Genomic DNA, 27,997 nt, shown 5'->3' with positions numbered 1-27,997 from the left:
CCCCGCTGGCCCTGCAGCTGCCACCTCCTCCCTCTGACCAAGGACACGGTCCCTTTAGCCCTTCAAGCACCACAGGCCGTACAAATATTCAAGTTCTTTCACAGAAAGGAAAGCACCTCAGAGCCACTAGGAAACAGGTGGTATTTTATTCCTTTCGTCGTTGTTGAGGAGAGATCACGACACAGAGAACAGCAGTCCTGGTCACAGCGGCACGGCTTGGTTAGTTTCCACGAGAACACGATGAGCGGGAGGGGCGGGGTCTGATTTTCCACTCTCTTCACCAGCTTCGACCTCGTGCTGTTTCCCCTGCAGCAGGGCTGTGTGGAGCCCTGCCGGGTCCCTAACCCGCAGCACAGCCGCTGCACTTGCCGTTCTGGCCAGTGACAGGCGAGCAGAGGGTGCAGGAGCCCCCGCTGCTGCCTGGCCAATGGGATGTGGACAGAGAAGCAAAGGACCCCTGCTCTCCCAGCTGCCCCTCCCCAGAGCACCGGCCCCAGCTGAATGCACCCCTTCAGCCATCACCTGCCAGAGCCCCAGTTCAGGGACAGGAGTCTGAGTCCAGATGAGCTGGGCTGTCGATGGGCATCTTGGGAGCAGGGAAGGCTGGAGAAGGGGGTAGGGTTCCAGACCCCATGGGGTTATTGCTGAGAAGATATGCAAGGGGCACGTTCCCCAGGGGCGGAGTAAGGTGGGGCAGATGGGCACCAGGGAAGGGGTGTAGCTGCCCGAGGGCAAAGCGGGCTCATCAGCTCCTTGCTGGGAACTTCCCACTGCCAAGAGACCTCAGAACAGACTTGGTCCAGGGACAAATATGGAAGCAAGGTTCTTATAAAAGGAGTGAAGACGGGCCATGTAGAAGGATCACGAAGGTGATGTAAACCTTCCCAAGTCCCAAGCCAATCGGAGACTCTGCCCGTGCCCAACCCCTCCATCCACCCCTAAATCAAGAGAAGGAACTGGTCTCTTAGGGACAAAGCAGACTCCCGGGAGTGGAAGGTGACGGGGCCACGGAGAGCAGAGACGAGCTGACAGCCACATGGCTCAGCTCCTGCCCAGGAAAGTGGGGCCAGGTTCACTAAGATACAATGTCATCCACGAACAAGCAGCCACGAAGACCACAGTCATCAGACACACACACACACCCAGACACATGTCACAGGAGGGGGACGAGACCACAGGCTGCAGGGAGGCAGGGGTTGCATCATTAAGTTGAGGACAGGTGTCGAGGGGTTGGGGAGCGGGTGGGGGACACACAGGTTCTTGGCTTCTCCTGGGGAAAGATCTGTTGCTGAAGTGGCCGTTTTTCTTAAGCATCAGCATTTGCATCTAAAGGTTCAAGCAGCTGCCTTCAGGTTCTGGAGGTTGAAGTGAGAGAGCATTTAAATTAAAACGAAACTCTGGCTTCCTTTCGAAACTCTTTACCTGCTCATCCCCCAGCCATTAATTAGGACAGACCCTCTGCCCACGGAAACTCCCAAGATGAGACCCACTCTAAGTGCCTGGTTCTCAGTAAATCAAGGAGGACGAGCCTGAGAAGCAGGGCCAGGAGATGAAGGTGGAGGAGGGCGTGGAGCTCAGGAGAGGGGCTCTCTCAGGGGGATGGAACCTGGTAGATGTGGAAAGGAAATGGTTAAACCCGGGGTTTCTATCTCAGGACACCTCCAAGAATTGCTCACAGTCCTGAGACTCAGGAAAACAGGGTTTCTGAGGAAGTTCTAGTTAAAAAAATAAAAATAATTAAAAAAAAAAGACAACTGCTGGCTCAAGGCTCTCTCCCTGGAGCCTTCCCACACTGCTCCCCAGATTCCGAGCTGCCAGCTGCCATGACATAGACCGAACACCGAGCTGCAGCTGGGATGCCTGCCTCCTGGATTGGATCTATGGCCACGTCAAACTGAGGCATCTTTAACCTTCCCGAGGCCCAGCTAGAAGGCAGGAGGTAATGAGCCCCGCTCTTTCCACCCTTAGGAAAGAATTCAAATGCTCCACAAGTACCCTGTGTTATTACCACGACAGTAAAAGCTGGTGTGTCAGGCATTTTACATCCAGAAATCTCCTTAACTTACGATTTAGGATAAAGTATATCCCTTATTTGTGTGGAAAAAAAGGCAGAAGTGAGCTGATGGAAGACTGATCCCCGCCACGCCCCAGTATATTCCAGGGTATGTTATAAAGGGAGACGGGCAGGAGCAGAGGGGTGTAGTGAAATGCAGCACTCAACTACAAAGCCCTGAGCTCGAGTTCCAGCCAGTTACTTACTATATGTATGGCTACTCTCTCTGACCTCAGTTTCTTCATCTATAAAATGGGGCTAAACCCTACCTGTCCTTCTTACATCTTGTGGCAGGCTTGAGTGAGTTTGTGTTTGTGGCAGCATTTTGAAAACTGTAAAGCATTTATTACTTTTCCTGCATTACTGTTGATATAATGAACAATGGAAACGGATACTAAATAGAACTAAAAACAGTGCCTCTAAACGTCAAGAACTGATAATGCCGGTAATGGGGGGCGGGGGTCATATACTATTCTCCCGACTTTTACGTAGGGTTGGAAAGTTTAAAAATAAAATGCTAACTTTAAAAAGCGGCCTGAAGGTACTCTCTGAATCATCACTGAAAGCCATTGTCTTTATGCTACTTTGATATTAGGAGTATTTCACTGACTCTAATTCTCTCCCAAGTCCTGCCCATGTGGTAGCTAGGATGGCACCCTATCAACTTGACCGCTGGGTTGGTATGGAAGCTCTATTTCCCAACTGCTCATTCTGTGTGTGTGTGGTACACCTGGGAGGTTTCAATCCATCCGTCTCATCACCCTTCAGACACGAGCCTCCTGATAAATATGAGCCTCCAGCTCATAATAAAAGCTGGGCGCGTTGCAAAAGCTAGCCCAATTCTTCCCTGATGACTTCTCGGCCGGACTTCAGTCAGAACAGTGATGGTGACAGGAAGACGCAGGCAGACAGCATCTTACCTTTGTGCCTGAGGGCTGCACTTCAGTTCTCTGCTTTCTGGGGCTCCGTTGCTGGAAGGAGAACCAGAATGGAGGCTAGTGCATGAACCCCTCACCCCAGCGGGCCACCCCCTGCCGCAGCCGTGACTGTGCCTGTCTCTGGGGGAGCCTGACCCGCACAGCAAAGGTGACTCATGTGGATTTTGAGTCAGACAGACCTGGGGCAGATCCTTGTCCTGTTATTCGCTTGTTAGAGAACCTGGCACGTCCCTTAACTTTTCTGAGTCCCTTGGTTGTAAAACGTGGAGAGTGACGCCTACCTCATGGGGCTGTGCGCCCATTACATGAGAAGCGAAGCACTTTGTATCATGCCAAACACTAAGCAGATTCCCTGTACATAGCAGCCGTCAGGAGCAGCAGCCTGTTGGTGGAGGTGAGGGAGCGACGCAGAGCAGAGGCCCCGGGGACCCCCCACTCTGGCACTATGGAAGCATGTCTGACCGGCCAGCGCTCAAGAGACGACGGCACCTGGCAACCGTCCCCGACCCTCAAGCTGTAGGAGAACCCTTGCCCATTCCCTCCATCCCACCTGGGCGGATGGTCCTGACACTTACCATTTGCAGTGACGAGGTTCTCCACCTGGGCCTCCTCGTCCCCTGGAGCCCTGCAAGAGGATGAAATGCAAGCCCGTCAGAGATCTCCAGGGCAAACCCAGAGAGCATCGCCACTCATCTTGCTGGGGCAGGGCCCTGGGATCCGTCTCCTCCAAGTCATGGTGGATCAGTCTCCACCATGGGGCTCATGGGGCGGGGAAGGCCAGGGCCAAAGGGGATGTAGTCAGGGGAACTTACAGGCACCCTTCAATGTCGGCCCCTGAGAGAGCTAAGTACTGGGAAGAGGTGGCCTAGAGCTGCATGGGGTCTTGGGTTGTGTCCTGCCACAGACTTTGGACTCCTGAGGTCCAGCGCTGCCCTGGGTTACCATGGTGGACTAATGGGCTGTGCCCTTAGGTGGAGGTAGAGGGTCGGCGAAAGGAAGCCCAAGATTGCACAAAGCTCAAAGAACCTCATGAGCAGGTGACCACAGGGCAGTGTCACAAGTCCTGAAGAGAGGAGACTGATCTCAAGAGAGGCCCGGAGGCCCTCTGCTTCCCTTCCCCCAAGCCCAACTCAAGGGCCTCCAGACAAGAATCCAGCATCTTCTCACCCTTCCCCCACCCCACACATACATCAGAAAAAAGAAGGATGGGCTAACCCTTGATGTTTTGACCTCTCCTTTGCCCCAAAGACTGCCTGACAATCCTCAAAACTTCCACCTCTACCCCAACACACACAGCCTGTTTCTGAGACAAGAATCCAAAAGCACACTCATTTGGGGTCACACACCACAGGCCCCTCCCTGTCCCCTCTTAGCGTCATCACCCCAGATGTCCACAGCCATGGCATCCTTACCGCGGCTTCTGGTTAAAACTGCACTTGCATCTGCGACCTGAAAGGCAAAGAAACTATCCAAGGTCAATGTCCTGGCTTAGCCACAGCAGGGCTGCCCGGTGAGTCTGTGGGACTGTGCGAACAGCAGCCCCGACTCCTGGGCACGGCACGGTTTGCACAGCCGCATGCGGCGATCCCTGGTTGGAGCAGGGCTCTTCGGAGGCCAAGGTTCGACTGTCAGCAGCTTGGATGGCTACAGCACCACTGTCTGCTTGACCACGTAAACGCAGACAGCTCCGCGCAGCCCAGGCTCCCGAGGGGAAACGCACGCAGGGGCACACCCCTTGGAGCACTCTAAGGACAGCCCCTGTCTCCTCTCCTGTGACTCCCCCACTCGAGCCCTGATGGTTACAGCACGGGGACAGCCACCTCCGCCCCTTCGTATCTGTGCTTGTTGTCATCGAGCACTTATTTTGTTCATTCTTCACTGTTTCACTGAGCACCTATTATGTGCCCAGCAGTGGACTAGGCCCTGGAGATAACTGGGAAGACAGACAGGCTCCTTCCCTCTCCAGGAAAGAGAACCACCAGTCTCTTACACTGTTCGCCACTCACTTCACAGCTGCGGACATTGCCCTTAGAGTGAACAAAGGAACAAACAAACTTACTTAGGATAAGCAGGATCCCCACCGAGAAGAGGACCACAGCAAACACCAATCCCCCGATCCTCAGGGTCTGGTAGTCTGCCAAAGGAACAAGAGTGAGAGACGGAAGAGGGGAAGGGCCAGGGAGAGCGTGTCCATCCCCCGCCCCATGGGGCTGTGCCTCCCCCTCCCCACCCAGGGTCGCCATCCCTGCTCACCATAATGAAAAGGGTCCTTTTCTTTCTCCTGCTCAGCTGCTAGAAAAACAAATAGGTGTGGTCAAGGGGGAGACAGCTACACATCCTGATTCCCAAATATCCTACCTTGTCTCACAGGTCTCACTCCCCACAAAGGAATTCCTGGGAAACAGGGCCCATGAAGCAGAGATGCCCAGAGAAGCACGGAAGGGTGGGCCTGCCTGCCAGGACCAGCCTAGAAGCCAAAGGCAGGTGCAGCTCAGAGCACCAATCAGAGTCTGCATTCACAGCATCCACATTTATTGCTCCTTTTTATCTTACATCATCATCAAAAGGCAGGGTCTATTTTCCTCTTGTTATAGGTGGGGAAACTAAGACCACGGAAGGACACATGACTTGCACAATCTAGAGACTGATGTACAAGTCTGACTCCTAAAGTTCAGGTTAAAAGTCTACAGGGACCTGGTGGGCTTGAGGGCTGGAGCCCATGGGGAAAGGTGGGCAGGCTGGAATAAGGGGCTGTGTTAGCTGCTGCCTTCCAGGACTTTCTTTGCTGACTAAAGGTGGGACAGCTGGTCAGACATGTAGAATCTGAGAGCCCCCCAACCCTAGTGTCCCAAAGGGCCTGGACCTTCCACCAGAAAGGGGTACTTACCATTGGCCAGGACCGCCGGGGCCAGCAGGCCGCACAGGAAGAGCAGCACCACCTCCATGGCGTCTGGGAACGGAGGGAGGAAAATGACTCTCTGAGCAGGAGACTCCCCACTCTAACACTCAGCCCGGCGGGGGCCCCCATCGGATTCCCACCCCGACTCTGAGCTCTCTCCACACGGTGTGAGGTCAGACAACAAAGCCAAAGCAGCTGACATTTATAGACTCCTTATGGAGCGCTCTGCACGCCTGAGTTCAATTACAACAGAATCAGTTCAACTAGCAGGCACTGTGACTAACCCATTTTGCAGGTGAAGAGCCTGAGGTTAAGGGGGTGAAAGGACACTCATGGTAGCGAGTGAGCAGCACAGGCTGGATCCCAATGCAGCTCAGGAACGCCTCTGCCCAGCTGCCTCTCTGGTGCCAAAGTCATAAAACCCCAAGGGCTTGGGAGATCACGTCGCCTGTGTCCTCCTCTCTGGGCCACCTAGAGACGTGGCCATCTCTAGCTCATTAAGATGTCTGGGACTTTCTGGCCTGGTTCCCTACAACCGAGACCCACTGGCGGAAGTTCTTTCTATCAGATTAAACGGGGCAGGTGAGCCAGGGGGTGGGGAGGAAGGCTGCTGTTTCCTGGGCTCTTTAGAGTAAACCCTGAAATGCTGACAGCTCTCCATCAAGGCACCCCTCACGCTCTCACCTCCAAAGTGCCCAGGTCAACTCTTCCTATAGACTTTAGTTCATAATCCTCCAGATAGGGGGTTTGATTAAACAAAGGGAGCACGGAGACGTGTTCTCTGAGCATCGGCGCCCTGGCCTCTCCTTCCCCAGAAAGGGCCTGAGACTTCTGCTCATGAGCTCAAGCCCCTGGCCTCTGGGGTCAGTGGCCCCTGGATGGAGGCAGGGGGCAGGGCCGGTTGGTCCCTCCCAGGGATGGATTTCGGTGCAGTTACACACACCTCATTCCTGGGCTTAATTAAAGGAGTGTGGTAAAGAGCCAGAGAGGAAAGGGGAATGAAACCCGAAACACGAAAGCCCAAGGCTGCTTGCTCTTTCTTTAGTGGGGTGAGGCTGGCAGCGGCCTAACCCCCTGCACACTGCCTAGGGGCCAGGACCACGCTTGCTCTGTCGGTTCACGCCCTATTCTGTTCCGGCCCCACAGCCAGCAGCCCCCAGCTGCCCTTCACCTCCCAGCCAGCAGAGGTCAGAACAGCTCCATCCAGAGTCAGGCCAAGGCACAGACCCAGAACTCTGGACTCCCAATTCAAGGAGCATTTCTCATCAGGCAGTCAGTTGCCTTGAATGCTACTTCATTTAATATTTGTATTTCTTTTAAGTTTCGTAGTACATTTTATATGTACAAAAATATATGTGGGCTTCCCTGGTGGCGCAGTGGTTGGGGGTCTGCCTGCTAATGCAGGGGACACGGGTTCGAGCCCTGGTCTGGGAAGATCCCACATGCTGCAGAGCAACTGGGCCCGTGAGCCACAACTGCTAAGCCTGCGCGTCTGGAGCCTGTGCTCCGCAACAAGAGAGGCCGCGACAGTGAGAGGCCCGCGCACCGCGATGAAGAGTGGCCCCCGCTCGCCGCAACTAGAGAAAGCCCTCGCACAGAGGCGAAGACCCAGCACAGCCAAAGATAGGTAAATAAATAAATTAATTAAATTAAAAATATATATATATATATGTAACACACATGTAATGAAACATAAAGGAAACACCCATTAAGTAACTTAAGAACTAGAACTTTATATGTACTGCTACATTTACTTCTATTTTCCTCCAACCCATCCCTCTGCCTTACTCCCAGAAGTAAACAGTACCCTGAATATATATTTTTAATCAGTCCCTTGCTCTTCTTCAAAAAAATTTTTTTAATTAAGATACCATTCACATACCATGAAATTCATCCTTTTAAAATGTATGATTCAATGATTTTTAGTATATTCACAAAACTATGCAACCATCAGCACTAAGAAACATTTCATCATCTCAAAAAGAAAGCCGGTACCCACTGGCAGTCATTTCCCATTTTTCCTTTCTCCCAGTCCCTGACAACCACTAATCTACTTTCTGTCACTATGGATTTGCCTATTCTGGACATTCCATATAAAAGTATCATAAAATACATGTCCTTTTGCATTGTTTTTCTCACTTAGCATAAGCTTTCCAAGGTTCATCCATACTGTAGCATGTATCAGTACTTTTTTTTTTTTTTTGCGGTACGCGGGCCTCTCACTGTTGTGGCCTCCATAGATGCCCACATTCAAGTTAACCCCCCCACATACATACACACTGAATTCCTAGACGGGGTTATACGATCCCGGGTTCTGCAAGGGATAAACAGGTGAACAGGACAGGGCGGCAAGGTTTGAAAGCAGAGGGCTCTGGTGTATCAGCAAATGTGAAGAGAGCTTCCCAAGAGGCAGAGACTACATTCAAGGATCAACCAGCCGGGCACGGAAAAGGGGAGCAGGGAATACAACAGGAGACCTGGGACGTTTCCATGGAGGAGTTGACATTGCAGCTGAACCTGGAAAGCAGGATGGGATTTTGATGGACAGCGGTAAGAAGAGAGAAGAGGAAGGGCATTCTGGCAGAGGATACAGCATGAGCAAATGCAGTGAGAAGGGAAAATGGGAAGCGGGGATAACAAATAGTATTCAAGTTCAAGTTTGGTTCTAGTGGAACCTCAAGGTACTTCATTCAGTAGTGGCCACCTGGGCTTCCCTGGTGGTACAGTGTTTAAGAATCCGCCTGTCAATGCAGGGGACACGGGTTCGAGCTCTGGTCCAGGAAGATCCCACATGCTGCAGAGCAACTAAGCCCGTGAGCCACAACTACTGAGCTTGTGCTCTAGAGCCCGCGAGCCACAACTATTGAGCCCATGTGCCACAACTACTGAAGCCCGCGTGCCTAGAGCCTGTGCTCCGCAACAAGAGAAGCCACCGCAATGAGAAGCCCGCGCACCGCAATGAAGAGTAGCCCCCGCTCACCACAACTACAGAAAGCCCACGCGCAGCAACGAAGACCCAATGCAGCCAAAAGTAAATTAAAAAAAAAAAAATAGTGGCCGCCTTTAGTGGCTTCCTCAGAAGGATTCTGAATGAAGTGGGGCAGGAGAGAGGGCCTTCATCCATTAGTAATGTCTACCTAGGGAGGGGGCCGTGACAGCCATCTGCAAAGTATTTGCCATTTCTAGAGTAAGATACCTTCCAAAACAGTGAATAATCGGGTTGTGTAAAGCATGAGGGTGTGGGTAGTGAGAATTCTGATAAGACAGTTGGGAGACAGCCTCTAGAGGATCTTGAATGCCAGGCTAAAGAGTAAAGACCTGTCTTTGTATTCTAAAGAAAACATTCCTGATCAAGTTACAGTGAGCTGAAAGAAATACTGTTACAGATTTGAAAAGGGACCAACTTCGCTCCATCAAGCTGCTGCCCAGGCCTGGACTATACCAGCCACACCTCAGCACAGGCTTCCTCAGGGTGCCTCTTGGCCCCCCCACACCCATTTTTTAAAATCCCGCTGGTACCCCTGGCACTGCCCCCAAGTCGAGTGGCCAAGTACACATACAGAGCCTCTGACGGGACACAAAACGCCTTTCTCTCACTGATGCACCAAGGGACTCTCTCTCTGCCTTCCCCCCCTCCCACACAGCTGCCCCTCTGTGTCCTACACCCTCCCAGTTCCCACACATTCCTTTAGCCCAGAAAGGAAGCTGGGCTGCCTGGGGCTGGCTAGGGGGAGGGGGAAATTAAGAGGTGGTAGAAGTGGTACATCTCATTTCCAGGCCACAGAGTTTAAGAAGTAGATGGAAGAAAGGAGGGAGGGAGCTTTGGAAGACGGAAAAGCAAGGCAGAATTGGGTGGAGCTGGGAGAGGGCGTTCGGGAATATTACCTTAGCTTCCTGTGCATGTGAGGTCATGGACCCCCTACCTGGGGGTGCCTGAGGACCTGGCTCCCTGGGATGGGACTCTGGCGAAATCATCACTGTTAGATGGGGAGTCTTGAACTCTAGATCATTCAGATCATCCTCCCCATCTAGAAAATGGAACCAGTCGCATTTTGCTTCCTCAGTAGCATCTCCTGAGAAAGAATTGATTTTCCATTCATTTTTCTCCTCCTTTCCATGCTCTCATTTATCTCTACATTGGTAAACAGCTGACAATTTGGGCGGCAATAGCACATCCATGTTAATTTTCTTCCCTGATCTTTCTGCTGTCTGCACACTTGCTTTTCTGCATGTGCAGGAGAAAGCAATCAGAAGAGTTTCTCCGGTGATTATCTTTCCATACTGAGTCACATAATTTCACATAATTGCTGGGTAAAAGCTGCTCAGAAAGAGAAGCCACTAGTTGATGATATAGCATCATGCTATGTTATTTTTGATTACATGCAGCAGTGAGGTAGATCAGAATACCCAGTTCTATTGTGAAAATAACTCAGAAATGACCTCCCTTTAAAATGCATAGGCTCCAAATTACAGTGGAACATCATTATCTCATCCTCATCTCTGTCTCACTCAGCCCCCAAGGCCTCACCTCCCATCCCTTCCATCCCACCTGCTTGCCTTTCTTTGGGTTCAGCCCATCAAAAACATGCCCAGGGGTATCATCAAGGCCTGGGTACTAGCAGGATCCCCAAAGAAAGATGAGGTCCCCCTCCAGACAGGACATGCCAGAAGGGAGCCTTTTATGGGGTCACAGAATGCCTGAGCCCCAGTGTTTAGGCTAACAGGTTACCCTAGACACGTTATTGTATGATTTAGCCTATGAGGTAACCAAACCTTTGCGACAAAGAAGCTGGTTAAAAGAAAATTCCACTGTATATAAATAGGATATAACCAAGATCTGAGGTTTACCAAACGGAGTTAGAATCACAGAATGCCGATGAGTTAGCATGACTGAGATGAAAGCTCTTACTTTTTATTTGAGGAGACTGGGGCCCCAAGAGGAGTGATGCAGCCAATTCATCCAGCTAGTCAGGGGCAGAGCCGGGCCCAGAACCCACGCCTCCAGCCCCTGCCTACTGCTCTGGTCTGCTGGGATTGGGCAGTGGGCAGGCCAGGGCTGGAGGAGAGAAGCACAATGAGGGCAGCAGGGAAGGCTGAGCAATGCCTGAGAGTCCTCGGGCAGCCCAGCCGGAGCCAGGAAAGAAGACAAGGCACCTCTAGGAATGCGGGTGACGAGGGCAGTGAGGCGGTGAGAAGAGTACTGCCAGCCTCCTGGGCTCTCCATGAGAACACCATCTTTGGAGAATTCCCTGGCGGTCCGGTGGTTAGGACTCCACGCTTCCACTGCAGGGGGCACGGATTCGATTCCTGATCGGGGAACTAAGATCCTGCATGCCGCGTGGCATGGCCAAAAAAACAACCAAGAAAAAAAGACCACCTTTGGTTGGTCAGATGTCGGGGGGCAGTGCTGGCTTCAGGGAAGGCGAGTAATGGAACCACGTCCAGAAAGGGCCTTCAGAAGGCTTGGAGCCCAACGCCTCACTCTCTCAACAGGGGCAAAGAGATGGTCAGAACAGTCCTTTCTGATTATCCTGGCTGTGCTGTGTGGGTGAGTTTGGTGCAGGTAGGTATCACCGTAGCGTGGATCTGAATGGTCTAAGACCAGGCTAAGGACTGAAAACAGAAAAGGCCCAGGACCAAAAATTATCAGACAAACTGGTCTGATTTATGGGCAAAGAGGTAGATTCTTTATATTCCTAAGACATTAGTAAGTCTTACTGTTTGGGAGGAAAATAGAGGGCAGGGAGTCTGATCTATTTGTGTTCAGATCTTTTTGGAGACAGGGGCCTGGCTCTGGCAGCCCTTTCAGGCCTCTTTAGCCTCGGATTCTATGAAAGGGCCGCGGGTGCCCACCATGAATGGCACTCTCGGTCTTTATCACACGTGCTCGGGAATGAGGCTCGGGGGAGCGGTCAGCACAAACAGATGAGGCCCACCCCCTGCGCTGGCTTTGGGATGCGCTGTGCTCTTATGAGAACATCAGTGTCCTGATGCCTCCAGGCTGGACAGGCTGGAATGTTCCCCTTGATCTTCTCTGGCAACCCCTCAGCGCCCTGCTTCCCATCCCTGCTGGGCAGCCAGGCATCCTCGGCACTCAAGCAAACCATTGCCTCCACTCACATGCAGCTGCCCTTTTCCTCTCTAAACGGCTCATCCCCTTTTGCTTCCCAACTTAGATGCTTTGGCTCAAAGTTCTCTTGGGGTTTTATGTACAGGAGAAAAAGAAAGCAAAGAACAAAAGGACAGTCCTCACCTACTGGACTGCTCTGTCTGGAAGCGCTCCAGAGGGCTTTTCGGGGTCCTTCCTGGCTGAGCCCAGCACTCCACTCCACCTTCTCTGCACCAGGCTGCTTTCAGGATGGCAAGTATTTGCCCCTCACCTCGTGACCCATGTGGCCAGTGGCCTGGAACAGAGGTAGGGACTGCACCATGGCCCCAACCCCCCACTGTGTGCCCTACACTCTCTGACCTCGAAGCAAACAGTGACCCAAAGCCATGACCAAGTTTCATCATCTGTTTTTGTAAAATGCAAGGTGATTCTTCTCCATCTTGGCTCCTTCTGGAAGGCTCAAAATTCCCTTTCCTCATAAGAGCTGCAAGAAACAGCTGCAGCCTACTGGCCTGTAAAAGCCCCCGTGCAATGCTGCCCCCCAGGCCAGTGTGCCTGAGACCCCAGGTCCATCTGCATGAAGCAGGACCCTGGAGCCAATGGCTGGAGGACATGAACCTCAGGGATGTTCAGGGCTGGAGCTCCTGCAGCTACACAAGCCCAGCCCCACTCACACTGCATACTTCCGGGGGGCAGCAGCCTGCACCGCAGTGTGAAAGGGAAGGTGGAGCCAAGACGTGAGTCGACCAGCAATGAGCTTGGCAGTGGGAATAAGCAAGGTGCCGGTGGGAGTTCGGGGGTGGGGACAGAGCTCTGCGGGCGGCACTGGAATCATTCCATGGACACTATAGAAGGAAATGGGAGGAAATGAAAACTCTGGGATGGGAAGCCCGTATTTGAAGCCTAGCTTGGGGCCTGGATTGGATATAAGAAATGATAATAATAATCACGATAAACAGCATACAGGTCAGGTGCTATTTTTACTAATTTAAATGTTCATTCTCATTTAATCTTTAAAAGTAGCCTATGAAATATGTGTTACCATCAAATCCATTTTAAAGGGAAACATATTGAGGCAGAGAAAGAGCAGTCCCCTGGGGAGGGAGAGCTGGATCCCAAACTTCTGCCCAGCTCAGTCTGCTTCCCTGCTGGGGGTAGGAAGGGTAATCTTCCTGCTGTGAGTCCTGGATTCCAGCCCGCCCAGCCCCACATCCCAGGGGAGGGCTCACACCCACTCAGGGGCAAAGGGCCATGATGGGCCACCTACACTGCTGCTCCCAGAGGGCTTACCTCCCAAGCAACTGCCACCCTGTTCCCTACTCCTGTCCCAGTCCAGTGGGCTTAGGCTGCAAGGCTCAGCCCCCTGAGAGAATAAAATGAACTCTGCAAAGAGGGGGTTCCTGCCTCTGGGTGAACATTTACCAACCAAGCCCTCTAACACTGTTGGCTTCATACATACTCACGAGAGAAAGAGACAGCAGCATGGACAGTGCCTGCCAGCTCACCCCCAAAAGAGAATTTCTATTCCCTTGTTGGATAGAGAGCTGTTCACTGGAGAGGGTGATTTTTTTGGTAACAGATTATGGGATTTATGCAGTTGATTAGGTCAGAGGTGAGAGCATGGTGTCGGGGGCAGTGGGGGATCAGCCAACTCCCCTGCCTACTTTCCAAGGCTATTATAAAGGTCAAGTGAGATAATATATGTGAAGGTTCTTTGTAAACTGTGAAGCTCTGTGAAAACAATACCTAATATTTATTAGGCATTCATGGCATGCCAAGTACTGTTCTAAGTGGTTTACATGTACTAACTCATTCAATCCTTACAGTAGTTCTAGGAAATGGCTCTGATTATGATCATTCCCATTATACAGATGGAGAAACTGAGGCCAGAAAGGTTAAGCAAGTTGTCTAAAGTCTTTGCTCCCGAGTCCTCGCTTTTTTTTTTGAATTTTTGAATTTTATTTTTTTTTATACAGCAGGTTCTTATTAGTTATCTATTTTATACATATTAGTGTATATATGTCAATCCCAATCTCCCAGTTCATCCCACCACCACCCCGCCACTTTCCCCCCTTGGTGTCCATACGTTTGTTCTCTACATCTGTGCCTCTATTTCTGCCCTGCAAACCAAGTCCTCGCTTTGGACCACTCCACCATCCTGCCTCTCTGCCACCCGGTGGCGTTGGGGCCTTGAACAAGTCACCCTACCTCTCAGAGCCTTTGCTTCTGAAACTGTAAAACAGGAATAATAACAGGCATCTCAGGAGCTGTGAGGATTAGATGAACTAGCTTCTGTGCATGGGCAGTTATTTGCCCACACATTCCCCTCTGGAGGGGAGACAGACCCCCACTCCAACGCTATAGGTCTACTGGGGGCTGACAATCACAGCCCCTCCCCTGTTGCTTAAAGGACTGGGTTTGAGACTTCGGTATTCCCCCAGGGGCTGTCACATCGTCCGGAAGCAAGGGAAGAACGGTCAAAGCAGCCAAGCTGTGAAATCTGGGGGTGGGGGGATCTGGCGGGGGAAGTCAGGCGGCAGCTCACAGGTGAAGAGCCCGTGGGAGAGAAGCAGGGAGAAGAGATGGGGACAGGGTACTGGCTGGGTGTGCTCCAGCTCCTCAGTTCCCAGCCCAGCGCTGCTCTGCCCATCCCACAGGCTGGCTCTATGAACCGGTAATCCCTGCCTTGCCCCCAAGCAGATGCAGTGTTGTTTGGGTCATTTGCAATGAAGAGATACCACGTCACAGCCGAGCAATCTGCCTGGTAAATAGCAACTGCTTTTTAAGTATCAACTGTTGATACTATCATCATCCCCCCGACTCTTTCCTCAGCTTCCACCTTTATTATCTAGCTTCTCTTGGGAAATGGGGAAGAGATACAGAGAACACAGCTGGGGAAAGGCCCCAGTTGGCCCCTTTCACTTCCCAACACAGGCGGGGGACAGGCCTCAGCCCACAGAGGAAGCAGGCAGAGCAGGGCTCTACAGATGCAAAAGGTTCCCCAGAGCCACTGCCCTCTCCGGCCTCCAGAAAAACAGGCTGCATCACCCAGGGCCACCAACAAGTGGCATGGGGAGCTCAGATCTGCCTGGGACAGCAGGGACGGGGCCACATCCTCGCGGCCCAAAGTGGGCGAGCCCCTACCAAGAGACACAGAAGCAAGACAGAGAGGACCTGAGACAGAAGAGGAAAGAAACCCCAGAGGAAGAGCAGCTGAACGGGGAGGGGCCCAAAGAGAAGTGCGAGACAGGCAGGCAAAGGGAAGAGAAAGGAAGAGTCTGCAGGACAGAACGGAGGCTGGCCAAGGGGAGGAGCTCCCAGCAGAAACCGAGCAAGACATGGACACGGTGACAAAGCAAGGAGAGGTGGAGACTGCTGAGAAGAGAAACATCAAGCAAGGCTCCATGCTGTCGCCCTCCCCATGAGGCCCCAGCTGGGCCTCCATCCTTGGCTGCCCGTGTGCCTCCACCATACCCTGCCTGCCCCAGTCACACCGGTGCTCCAAAGAGCAGAGAAAGGAAAATGCCCCTGGGCAGGGCGTGGGGAGGAGAGTCAACAGACAGCTGCAGCTCCTGGGAGAAGACATCTCACCCCCCTCCCTGGCTGTAGGACAGCTGCCCAGTTGAAGACACAGGGTCTCTGCTGTCCAAGCAGCCTGCTAGGCAGGGCCGAGCAGAATTCTGCTAGACTGTGATACTGTGCACCCTGGTTCTCTTGCCTCTTGGATTTAAGGGAGGTTGAGGCAAGATATATCAGCACAGAGACTCTTGTCCTACAGCCCCAGACCCTCGAGTGTACCTGTGGCTGTCGTTAAGACAAAGGGGGACCGATGGTGCTGTATACACTCCACCCAGCCCTGCTCCTGCTACCTGCCCACGGTGGCTGAAGGGGGTGATGAGGGTGATGGTGGTGATGTTGATAACACCAAACATCTGTAAGACACCCGACTCACCAGGCAACTTCACAAGCATTAGCTCAAAGGAACATCACAACTGCAGGCGATGTTGGATATCATTGCCATTTTACAGATTAGAGAAGGTGACGCTCCGAGTTACGTTAACTCGTGCAAGGCCCCGCAGCTAACAATGGCACAGCTGGCATTGGCTCCTAATTCTGTGGATGCCACATGCTAGGCTCTTTCCACTCTTCCTTGCTGCCTCCCTGGCAACTGTGGCAATGCATGGGGACTAAGGGAAATCAAAATGCTGACCTTGACTCAAGACCATGCAGGGCTCATTGGACAGGAGTGTTCTTACCCAGGCCAGAGGAGAAAAACCAGCGGGAGAGAATAACCCAAATAAAATTAAAGAGCTTTATTTAACTTTGGCATGTATTATGTCATTTTTTCCCTTTCACAGTTTCCTGCTCAACTCTGTTCTGTCCACTACGACTGATGTGAAGGCTGGGACCCTGGAGCCCCTCAGGAGGCGGGAGGAGGCCTGGCATATCCTTCAGCCATCGCTGACCCCCAGCTATTCACAGGTCTTCCTGTCACTGCCAGCTGAGCTTCAGCACCAGCACGGGCTCTCTTCTCTCCCTCCCCAGTCTCCCCACAGCAGCTGCTGGGCACCCTGATGCTCTCTGCCTAGCAGAACATCAGTGTATTTATGCGGGGAGCTAGACAGCATCCCAGACCAGTTGTAGGGCATCCTGTCCATTGGAGCTAAGCTCACAGGGGATGCCAGCAGAACTACCAGCCCAGCAACTGACAGCCTTTCAGAGCAGGCTGCCAAGCTGCAGATCCCCTTCTTTGCTGGTATGGTTCAGAATTAGATTAGGGTGTAGAACTGAAATAAAGACCACCCCTGCTCAAAAATATATCCGCACCCACAACATTCTCCCAAGGAGAGAGTTCTTAATTCAACGAAATGCTTCGTTTAAAAGGTAAATACTTACATTCCTAACAGTTATTTATATCTCGGCCTGAGTTATTTAATCAGATTGCTTTCCAAAGAGCTGCGATCTGCCTGCATTTAGGTGGAGAAATTGGTGGAGAAGCGGAGGATAAGTTTGGAGCAAGGTGTAATTTTGGAAAGAGTGGCATCATTATCCTTCCAGTAACCAAATTAACAAACATTTCTTGATGGCCTACTGCTGCCCAGGACCTTAGTCATCACTGGGGGAGCTGCAGCAACACAGTCCCTGCCTCACGGAGCTTACAGTCTTACCTGAGTTCACAGGGTTTCCTCCCCACCTGCCGAACTCCACGTGGTGTCGGTGGCAAAGTCCCAGCCGCGCTGACTCCTGCGCTGTCTCTATCATCTTCTCTTCCATTGCTCGCTCTAGTTCAGACCCTCATCACTGCTCCCCTGGGCTGCTGGTATGCTGATCACTTCTCTCCCAAACTCAAGTGTATCATGGTGCTTCCGTATTCTATTTTTTTTTTAATCAAAACTTTTTTTAATATTTTTGGCTGTGTTGGGTCTTCGTTTCTGTGCGAGGGCTTTTTCTCTAGTTGTGGCAATCAGGAGCCACTCTTCATCGCGGTGCGCGGGCCTCTCACTATGGCTGCCTCTCTTGTCGCGGAGCACAGGCTCCAGACGCGCAGGCTCAGTAGTTGTGGCTCACGGGCTTAGTTGCTCCGCGGCATGTGGGAATCTTCCCAGACCAGGACTCGAACCCGTGTCCCCTGCATTAGCAGGCAGATTCTCAACCACTGCGCCACCAGGGAAGCCCCAAAACTTTTTATTCTGGCATATAAATACCTCTAAGTCTATCCCTTTTCTACCCTTTCAGTATTTTCTCCCATTACTTTCAGCTAAGATGGTCTACTCCCATCCCCTGCCACGCGTGTTTCAACCTCCAGGTCGTTGTATATTCTGTTCCCTCCACTTAGAATGCCCTTCCCTCCCCTGTTTATTCTGGTTCTCAGCTCTGGCTGCACCTCAGGATCCCATGGAGAGCTTTTTCCTAATAATAATAACGGGGATCAACTATGTCCCATCAAATTCTAAACTCTGGGGGTGGGACCAAGGCATCAGTAATTTTTAGAATCTCTCCGCTCATTCTAACGTGTAGCCAAGGTTGAAAAATGCTATCTTTGTCCAACTGCCACTCCAGCCCACGGGCTGCTTCTTTCTCCAGACTAAGAGCAGCTGTGACCTGTCATTAGCACTGATTTGTCACACAGCACATTCTGGTTTAATGCTCTCTTTAATAAGGTTCTCCTGCCTGGAAACTCTCTGCGCTCCTCCACAACTTGTAAGACCTGGGGCGGTGCAGACAGCCAGCGAGTGCTGGTTGCCAGATTGATGTTTGTCTCGAGGCGTGGAAAGCGCAGCTCTGATCACCAGGCCCTGGAACTCTGCTGAAGTGGGGGCACTAAAAGGGACTGGAGACCCAGCGCTGTCAACATCAGCAGTGATGAATCATGCTGATGGTATGTACCCTTGATCTGATGTGATAAAAATCGCACTTTACCTTTGTGATCTTCCTCCACCAAACCCATAAGCCCAGTCTTATCATGAGAAGAACATCAGATAAATCCCCACTGAGGGGTATCCTGCGATATACCTGACCAGTCCTCTTCAAAAACTCTCAAGATCATCAAAAACAACAAGTCTTAGAAACTGTCACAGCCAAGAGGACCCTAAAGAGACATAACAACCAAATGGAATGTAGTTATCTGGATGGGGTCCTGGAATAGAAAAAGGACATTAGGGAAAAACTAAAGAAATCTGAATAAAGCATGGTCTTTAGTTAATAATAATATAGCAATATTATTTCATCAATTGTAACAAATGTACCACACTAATGTAAGATAGTAATCGGGGAAACTGTGCAGGAGGGTTATATTGGAACTCTCTGTACTAGCTGTTCTGTTCTTCTGTAAATCTAAAATTTTTCTTTAAACAGTCTATTAAAAATAGTTTAATAAATTTTTAATTCATTTAAAAACAAAACAGCTCCCCAACCCCATCCTATCACTCCCACATCTGCTCACCTTCCTGGCAAGTGGTGTGGAGCTCTGTGCCCTGCTGGTGGTGTCTGATGTTTCTGTAATAGGGGCTGGGCTTCTGTGGGTCAGACCAGAGCCAAAATCCAGCAAAGGCTTTTAAAGCTGCCTTTTAAAACAAGTGCTTTGGGTCCAGCCAGAGGTCGCTGATGGATCTGTGGCCTTCAGAGGAACATGCAACGTGTTCCCTTGATTTGCATGTTAAACGCTCATCAAATAAGCACTAAACATAAATTATTCTCTTTAATAGCCTAACTATAAAATTCCAGAGAAGGGCTGTAGAGCAGAGAGAAGTCAAAGCCTGGGATTCAGGAGAGAGCAGAGGGTGGTGACATTCTAAAAGGCCGAGGGGCTCACAGTGGCTGCTGTCACTTTACTGAATTCCCTGCACTGCCCCAGGGCAGCTGGACCTCCTTACAAGCAGGGCCGGGCCTCTGGCCCCCATCATGGCTGCTGACACCCACCAGGGTGGCCCCTTCCTACCAGGCCCCTCTCATTACAAGGGCCCTCAGGCCTGGCAAGGCCTCCTTGTGTAGCCCCATCCCTGGGTCTGCCCCCGCCCCGTCCTTACGTCAGGGAGGAGGGCACCCCACAGCTGGGAGGCTGGAGGCTGGGCCCGCCGGTCCCCATGACTCAAAGCTCTTCCCATTCCGTGAGCCCAGACCCAATCCAGCCCGGCTGCACAGGGGGCATGGGAGGGACAAAACTCCTTTATCACGTACAGAGAACTTGCTATTTTAACTCGGAGGCACCTTTATCTTTAATGTGGGATTACTTCTGAGGCAAAGGAAGAAAAGACCTGACCACAAAAAGAAATAAGACCCTTTCCTTAGAAGCGGACACATTGAATTCACAAATCGCCAACACAGGCCTGGTTTCTAAAAAGATTCCCTGGAGAGACCTGAAGCTGGCCCACCAGCAGGGTCCGAGGGCCTTGCTTCCCCCCTCCCCCATCACTGCGGACTATGACAGTCTTTGCAGCGCCATCCCAGACGTCACCCTGTGGGCTTGTCCCAACAGCCCTCAGAGGCAGGCACACAGGGCAGCGTTGTGCGGCCAACCCTGGCACAGGCTGGTGACACAGTTGTCCAGAGTGAGTAAGGGAGCGGGACTAGGCCTGCCACCTGCCAGCCCAGGGGCCCACGCCCCTGCCCCCGGAGGGATCTCAGTCCAGTTCCAGGGAGTCTGGATGGCGGGCAGCCTACTGACAAAGGCCCATTCAAGAGAGGCCAGACGAACAGTCCTAGCGGCAGAAACAGAAACTCGGAGCAGCGGCCAGAGGCCCAGGGGCCAGGCCCCTTTCAGCCTCTGCTCAACAGCCCACCTCCTTTGAAAGCACAGCTCTGGGCAGCGCGTTTGAACCTACAGGGCACTTTGTCTATGCTCACATTGTCTTGCTTGAGGGTAGAAATGACACAGAGATGCACCCTGACCCATGGGCCTGCATACTTGGAAACCTGCCCGGCCTGGTCCCGTCACATGCGTGGAGGTTTACCCGACCTTGTTTGTCTCTGCTTCGGGAAATGCACTGTCCCCTCCCTCCTGCCACACGCCTCATTGCCCCAATTCCCACAGAGCCAAGGCCCATGCCTGTCTCCAGGTACCACTATCAAGACCATGTGTGTCTCTCCCATCAGACTGTGAGCTCCTTGGAAGCAGGGGCACATTCTAGGCATCTCTGAATCTCCAACACTTTGCATAGTAGCTGCTCAGTAAATGCCCATGACTGAATGAATGGATGCTTCAGCATCATTATGCCTTTAGTCATAATCCAATCTAAGCCCAGAACAACCTGAGGATCTGTGTGGAATTTTAAAGGAATTTTAAAACTTTCTCAGTGCTCCCCTCCCCCCACCTCCTCCAGCCAGCTCTCCAGGTCTCCAATCACCAAAACGCTGTGATGAATCAGCTTCCTCCCATTGCCTTCAGCCCTTAAACACCTCCAGACCTCCGATAGGGTCTGACGCTTAGTTTTCAGACTCTACCAGAGGAACAGGCGGACTGACATGACACATGGGCATAAAGGAATGTACCCCTCAGGTATGTGTGGTGGGTACCTGGGTAGGAGTGACAGGTGGGAGAGAGCTTAGAGGGACAAGTGGGCTTTCACTGTGCCCTGGTGGGTGAGGACTTTTTCCCACATATGTTCAGTTCACAGATGCTCTCTGGGCTTTCTCCATGTCTGACACTGTGCCAGGCCCTGTCTGGGGCAAAAAAACAGACCTTGTCTTTGAAGAGGTGGGAGCGGGTATGGGGAGCAGGCGTGGACATAAGTAGCTAAATGAAGGCTCAGTAGGCGTGTACTCTAAGGGAAGAATCAACGGAGCATTTCAGGGGTACCAGGAAGAGGAAAGCTTGTCTGTTTACTGGGAATTAGGAAAAGCTATTTGAAAGAATGAGCACTGGAGAGGAGCCTCAAAGGATGCTATAACAACAATAATGTCATTCTAATAATAACCATGTGTCACTATTATTACTATTGTTATTATTATAGCAGCTAGTATCTACTGAGTGTTTACCATATGCTAGGCACCAAGAAGCACTTGACATAGCTTACCCCTGCTCAATCCTCATGGCCATTTGACAGATAAGAAAACTGAGGCTTAGAAGAGTTAAGAAAACTAGGAAGCGTCAGCACCCAGATTAGACCTGAAGTCTGTGCGTCTCCAAAGGCCGCTACCCCCTACTCAGCTGGCTGGAGTGAGACAGCTCATTCCGGTTAGGGCCTGAGTGGAGGCAGAGGGTAGGAGGTACAAGGCTCAGGACGACCATCTGGAGAAGGTGCCTGGAGAGGTAGCTGCAGCCGAGTTCCTGAGAGCCTCGAGGGCCAGTGCCAGGAACCTGTCCTCATTAATAGGCAATGGAGGGCTTCCCTGGTGGCGCAGTGGTTGGGAGTCCGCCTGCCAGTGCGGGGGACACGGGTTTGATCCCTGGTCCGGGAGGATCCCACATGCCGCAGGACAACTAAGCCCATGCGCCACAACTACCGAGCCTGCGCTCTGGAGCCCATGAGCCACAACTACTGAAGCCCATGTGCCTAGAGCCCGTGCTCCGCAACAAGAGAGGCCACCACAGTGAGAAGCCCGCACACCGCAACGAAGATCCAACGCAGCCAAAAATAAATAAATAAATAAAACAAATAAAAAATTTTTTAAATTAAAAAAAAAAAGAGCAATGGAGAGGTCGGACATATGGGCCCACAAGATCAGTGGTAAAAGGATGGGGGCTGAGAAAGTGGAAGGGAAGAGGTGGTCACAATGGTCTGGGTGAGAGACTGCACCGGGGTGAGGTGAGAGGGTGCTTGGGAACCTGTGAGCTCATGCCTGTGTGTTAGGTATGGAGATTATGTATGTGTGAGAAGGGGAGAGTGTGTGCCAGTGTGAGCCACACACGAGCAAGTGTGGGGCCCTGCTTGTTGAAGAAGGACGTTGCAGGGCCTTCCCGGGGGAGGTGCGGGTGAAGTCAGCTGGGGAGAGAGGGAGGGACAGGGCTAATGGATGGATCTACCAGTGCAGGAAGGCCCCGGTGAATGAAACCAGCATCTGACTTTCTCACAGCTCTGTGGGTCCTGGGAAGCCCACAGGGCCTGGCATAGGGGAGGAACTCAGTTAACATTTGTTCAAGGGATGGCTTGTATGAATTTAAGACCTCGCCTCTTGTCCCTTCCCAGGCCTGGCTTTGCCCTCCAGCTGCATGGGGGGCACTGTCATTCCAACTAGATCCTCCCTCATCCCTGGCTTCAAATCAGATCTTCTGAGCTCAGCAGCCACCTTCCCATGGTCCCAGCCTGGTTCCCAGGGCCCCAGCCCCGCTCCCCCGCGCATCTTTGTAACAAGTGTGTTCCTGTGTGAGCTCCAAGCTGACTTCATACTTTCCCAGGTCAGGGGGCCCCTCCTCCTTCCCATTCCAGAGCAGAGAAGACACTGCCAAATTGGTTTCAAGCTTTTGTCTTGGCCAGAGACACCCTGCTTCTCATTAGAGACAGAAAACCCTGATCGGCACCTCCTGTCATGCTCTCCAGGTGGTCCAAGGCTCTCCGTCCAGAGGATTCATAGACCCACCAAATGATGGCCTTGGACCTCATCCTCTCCAGAGACCACATCTCCCAAGACTCCACCCAGCCCCAGTTTTCATCCTGGCAGAAGAGACCAGGTGGATATGGTGTCCAGGGGGACCGGCTACTGCAGCCTGAGAGGAAAAAAGCCCAGTCTGAGCTTCCTGAGCATCTCCTGGCCCACGGGGTGAAAGGGGAGGCCTTCTCTGGAGTGACCAGAGACCAGCCCCTTTCCTGCTCAGCTCAGCTACAACCCTGTGTTATGAGATCATGAGTACAGCTTGGCACCTGGAGAGAAAAGGGATCTCTTTCAAGACTGTACAATCTATAAAAATTAGGAGGCAGAAATGCCTTAGAAATCATGAAATCTAGGCCCTCTGCTGACGGATGTGGAAACAGAGATCTAAAATCGTGGAGGCTTTCAGTTGCTTGAGATCAGTCTAAACCATTTCTGACTTTTGCCAGAAACCCAGTTTGCATCCAAAAGGATATCTGTGGGATGAATGCACTTCCCCTTGGAGCACAGCCAGGACTACAACCTGGGTCTGTGTCTCCAGGTTCATAGCCTTTCTGCTACAGGCTCTCTGCCTCCAGGGGCTGTGCCTGTCATGACTGGTTTGCTTCCTCCAGGGTGTTCAGGCAGAAGCTGGTGGGTGATTTGTCAGACAGTGAGTCCTGGGGGCTGCCTGGCACAGTCTGCCATCCAGATGGCAGCCAGCTAGGTCCAACAGGGCTGGGCTCTGACTTATGGGGGATCTGGTGGGCTGGCTTCCCTATGGCTGTGAGGAGTTTCCAGGGTCTAGGGAACTGCTCCTCCTCCCCCCGCCTCCTGGCCACATTCTACCAGAATTGGTGGCCACATTCCCCACCCACTAGGGCACCCACAGTTTGGAAGGGATACTGGTCCCCAGAGGATTGCTGGCAATAAAGAAAAGAAGGCAAGTGATGTGGGACAGGAAGTATGGGGGTCACAAATCCTGGCTGAAGAGTCAGAGGCCTCAGCCACAGCTGGGTGTGTGACCCCGAGCCTCAGTTTCCCCATCTACATGATGTCCTGATTGGATGTTCCCCTTCCGGCTCTGAGAAATCTAGGACTCTGAGGTCAGGGACAGTGTCTTCTATCTCACCCTCATGGCCCTAGCAATGAACACATTGTAAGTACTTAAAACAATTCCTTGAATGATTGAATGAAATGGGGCCTAAGTCAGTCCAGAGATCACAAGGAGGCCAGGAAGGAGACCCTTGCCTCCGGTGACTACCACGAGACCCCTAGAGAAGTGACAGGTCTTAGAAAAGCCCTGGCAATCCAGGAGCCCTCTGCAAACCCATTTCCTCTCCTAGATGCACAGATGTGGCTGGCGGAGCCAAGGAGAATGCAGGAAGGTGTACCTGGGGGAGGGAGGATAGCCTGGACCTCTTCCCCGCCATCACCCTACCTACACTTTCTAAACTCACCTGGCTCCTCTCTTTCTGGCTCCCCTCCCCTCCCAGCCCCCATCCAGGCTTTGTCTCCTCTCCCTGCCCTCTCCGATCTCGATCTCGAACACAGTCACAACCTTTCCTCCCTCCTCTGGGGAGGCTCAGAGCCTTCTGCTGGTCCCAGAGCTGCCTGATCCTCTGCTAGGCAGGAAGACTCAGCAGCAGAGTCCAGACTCCTAGGAGGGGCCAGGAGCCTCAGGCTTTCTCAGGGTCAAGGCAGGTAGAAAGCTGCCATGGAGAGATTTAAATTCTGGTCCATGCCCAGCCTCTTGCCTCTAGCACCTAGGAGAGGGGCTGCCCTCTGAGGGAATCTGGAAGTGCATTTCTCTCCACCTTGTTCTGCAGGGTTCTTGGGGAGGTGTTTCCTTCTGGCCTTTTTGAGCCTTCCCCTACATGCTCCTTGGCATAGAGCTAGGAAACTGCCCTCTCTCTTCCAGCCAGAGACCTATTGCGAAGAAGTACTGCGTGTGTGTTGGGGAAGCAATGGGATGTTATTGCTGGTATGCGTGAAAGCACACACAGTGCGATGACAGGGTGTAAGTGTGGCATTGGGGGTGATGTGTTGTGGTGTGGCATATGTATGGTGTATTTGGCGTGTTATGTGGTGTACATGTGGTATGATATATGTGTGTGTAGTGTGTTGATGCCGTGTGTGTGGCAAGTAGGATGTGCGGTATGCGTGTGAGTGTATAGGTGGTGTGGCAAGTGTGCATATGTTTGGGGTGTGTTTGTGATGTGTACTGTGTGTTGGGGGGCCTGGATGGGGTAGGGGCCACATCAGTTTGAGCTGGGAGCTAGCTAGCTCTCCAAGGTCTCCTACTCTGAGAAGTCAGGGATAACCAGTATCTAGGCAACCATGTTGGGGGGAGGGGAGGAGATATGGAGGTAAAGAATGGGCAGGAAAAGGAGGGAGGCTGAGAATTGAAGAGGGGTTTCCATGGCAACTACCGGGCAGGTCACGTGAAAAAGGCTAAGTTGCGGAAACAGATATACATATCCACACATACACAATATGAGGGTACTGGGCCCTCACAGAGGGATCCTTCAACAGAGGACATGGGCTGTCCACTGATCCATCTCCAAACCTGGAAATCTGGGCCCAGCCAGAGAGCACAACGCCAAGGAGACAAAGCAAGTGGAGACAGAGGCCCCATTCATGGCAAGAAGCCCCGGCAGCCACAGCCCGCCGTGTCTGGAGGTGGGCAGCAGGGGCCTAGCCAGGCCCATTGCTCCAGTGTGGCTGCTCCCTGCTCCCACCGTCGGGTGCTCCCTTTACCAGCCACCACTTGTAAGAGCCCAGAAGCGAGCGCCAGTAGCCCCAGGCGGCCCTTCCAAGTCTCCACGGAAGCCCAAGAGACACAATGGGGAAGGCTGTGCCAGGGCCAGGCCTGCCAGGGAAAGAGAGCTGGGCACCAGGAAAGGAGGGAATGGGGGGGTGGTGTCAGGGCCCCCTGGAAGAAGCTAGGACTGGTTAGACAAGAGGAGAGGAAAATTGATGCAGACACTCTCATGAACCCCACGCCCTGGAATCAGCCTTCCTTACCTGCCCCCATTCCCAGTGCCCAGTGCCCACTGCCCAGCCCCAGCTCTCCCTGTCCCCCAAGCACCGAGCCAGCAAGTTCCATTTTGTATGGTTATGTGTGCACACACACAGCCGGCCCCCTCCCTCTCTTCACCTCCGCACACTCCACTTAAAGAGTCCAAGCTTCCAAGTAACAAAGGAAAACCCCCTGGACACAGCGGAGAGCAGCCCTTTCCCCTTCTCCCAAAACCGTAGCCCCAAGCTCCAGGTAGCGGCAAGCATCTTTCCAGAATACCTTCACTCCCACCGCCACGGCCTGCCTCCCCTCTGCAGCCCCTCTTCTCTTCCGACGACCACCTCCGGGTTTCCATCCCCTGCCCGGTTTCCGCGGCCCAGGCGGCTGCTGCCCGGCGCGGACCGCTCACACCCACCGAAACAAACCAACCCTGGCAGCATCCCGGCGCCCCGCGATCTGTCCCCACCCCAGCCTCTCTCCCTCTCCGGAAGAAGAACCCAACTTTGCCACCACCGCAGCCACTTACCTGCACGGCGCGGTCCCCTCGGAGACAATCCCAGGAGGATGCGCCGAGTCCGGAGGAGCCTGGGAGCGGCGGGGCTGGGGGCAGGGCTGTGGGCGAGGCTTTCGCTTTTTTCCCGCCTCCCCTGCTGGGAAGGGTTGGGGTTTGTTGGAGAGGCGCGTCCTGCAGGGGTGGGGAGTGGTGGGCGGGAGCTCAGCCGGGGCTGGGCTCCGGGGACCGCGACGTCACTGTCCGCCGACCTCCGGTTGGCGTCCGCGCGCAGACCCTCTCCCGCTCGCCGCGCGCCGCCGGCTCCTCGGAGCGCGCCGCCGCTGCTCCCGGGTGCGGGAGAGATTCTTTTTCAAAGGGCAGGCCGCTCCGAGAAGCAACAGGAGACCGCCGCCGAGGGCGCGGGCCAGCGCCGGCGCGCATTCGCCGCCAGCTGTGGCTTTTTGGTTTTCCTCTGCTGAGGGTGGGGAGGGAGCGAGACAAACACGATGACAGAGCTAGTGTCTCTCCAAAATAGTAAACTCGGGGAGGGGGGGAGGGGGGGACGGAAAAATACGAGAAACTAACCCAGCACCAGACATAGCAACCCACGTTAATTGGAAGTCTTGACGATGAAGTGGGATGCGCACCTAAAGCATGAATGGCTGTGTCGTGGGCGCGCGAGCCGGTTCTGGCCGGAGTTGTCATTTTCAGCCAGAGCCAGGGGGGCTGCTGAGGGCGGGGGGTCGCTGGAACCACAGATTTGCTGCCCAGATCCCCCTCATTAGGGCCCCTTGTCCCGCTCCAGCCGGGTCACAGTACCGCCCCCTCCCCAGTCCACTCCTCAGGTCCAAATTCGAGACGACAAACTGAATGAGAGAAGATTTAAATCCTAGCTCCGCAACTGCACCTATAATGTGACCTTGAGCACAGCACTGAAGGGAACTCTTGAGCCTCAGTTTCCTTCCATGTGAAACAGCAGTGAGAACCCTGACCCCCGGGAGCTGAGCCCAGCGCTCCGAGCGAGCGCTCCGTAAGCCGGCAGTCGCTGCGAGGGGCAGGGCCTGTAGCAAGGGCCCGAGGCCAGGCACTGGCAGAAACCACGGACACGGCAAGGGCTGGCCACTCGGTTGGTAGCCAGGAAGCCATGCTGCCGGCCGTGAGGCTGCCCAGCCTGAGCCAGGAGGGGGAGCGACAGGATTGGGGGTGGGGGAGAGGGGGCTGGTTCCTGAGAGAGGCTGTAACTGTCCAAGCCCGAGAGGAGCCGCAGGGACTTCCTTACAGACCCGGAACCCTAGTACGCTGGGTACTGCCAGGAAGAGACCCAGCCCTACCTCAACACCCCAAGCCCTGGCCCTCAGTTTTCTCATTTGTGAAATGAAGGACATGGGCTAGATAATCCAGAGGCCCCTTCCAGCTCGAACCCTAGATTGAATTATTTTAATAAATGGTCCAGTCTCAAAACCCCAAAGCAGGAAATAT

General features: G+C 53.0%; 1 protein-coding gene across 2 annotated transcripts; it reads right to left on the bottom strand.

The window, feature by feature from the left end:
- Positions 1-112: 112 nt before the first annotated feature.
- Positions 113-26,558, bottom strand: LOC307055705 (FXYD domain-containing ion transport regulator 6). Of its 2 annotated transcripts, XR_013810980.1 has the most exons (9): positions 26,552-26,558; positions 5,879-5,941; positions 5,245-5,283; positions 5,051-5,125; positions 4,404-4,440; positions 3,567-3,616; positions 2,974-3,024; positions 1,491-1,606; positions 113-1,355 (listed from the first exon to the last, which is right to left on the bottom strand). XR_013810980.1 is itself a non-coding variant. In XM_079707893.1 (8 exons), exons 2-7 carry the CDS (start codon positions 5,934-5,936, stop codon positions 2,996-2,998), a joined length of 288 nt encoding a protein of 95 aa, XP_079564019.1. In that variant the 5' UTR covers positions 5,937-5,941; positions 26,552-26,558; the 3' UTR covers positions 113-1,355; positions 2,974-2,995. The 2 variants fall into 2 exon arrangements, 1 of the variants encoding a protein (XP_079564019.1); XM_079707893.1 differs by lacking the exon at positions 1,491-1,606.
- Positions 26,559-27,997: the final 1,439 nt, after the last annotated feature.

This window comes from Hyperoodon ampullatus (assembly GCF_949752795.1).
Source record: "Hyperoodon ampullatus genome assembly, chromosome: 7".
Taxonomy (NCBI): Eukaryota; Metazoa; Chordata; class Mammalia; order Artiodactyla; family Ziphiidae; genus Hyperoodon; species Hyperoodon ampullatus.
The sequence above is the reverse complement of the archived record's forward strand: the minus strand, read 5'-3'. Positions and strand labels throughout refer to the sequence as shown.

Excerpts from the sequence above, each read along its gene's own strand:
- LOC307055705 (XM_079707893.1), bottom strand. The coding sequence starts at position 5,936 with ATGGAGGTGGTGCTGCTCTTCCTGTGCGGCCTGCTGGCCCCGGCGGTC. Across the intron at positions 5,126-5,244 it reads AAAGGACCCTTTTCATTATG|ACTACCAGACCCTGAGGATC; the intron begins GTGAGCAGGGAT and ends TTCCTTTGGCAG. Across the intron at positions 3,025-3,566 it reads GAACCTCGTCACTGCAAATG|CAACGGAGCCCCAGAAAGCA; the intron begins GTAAGTGTCAGG and ends TTCTCCTTCCAG.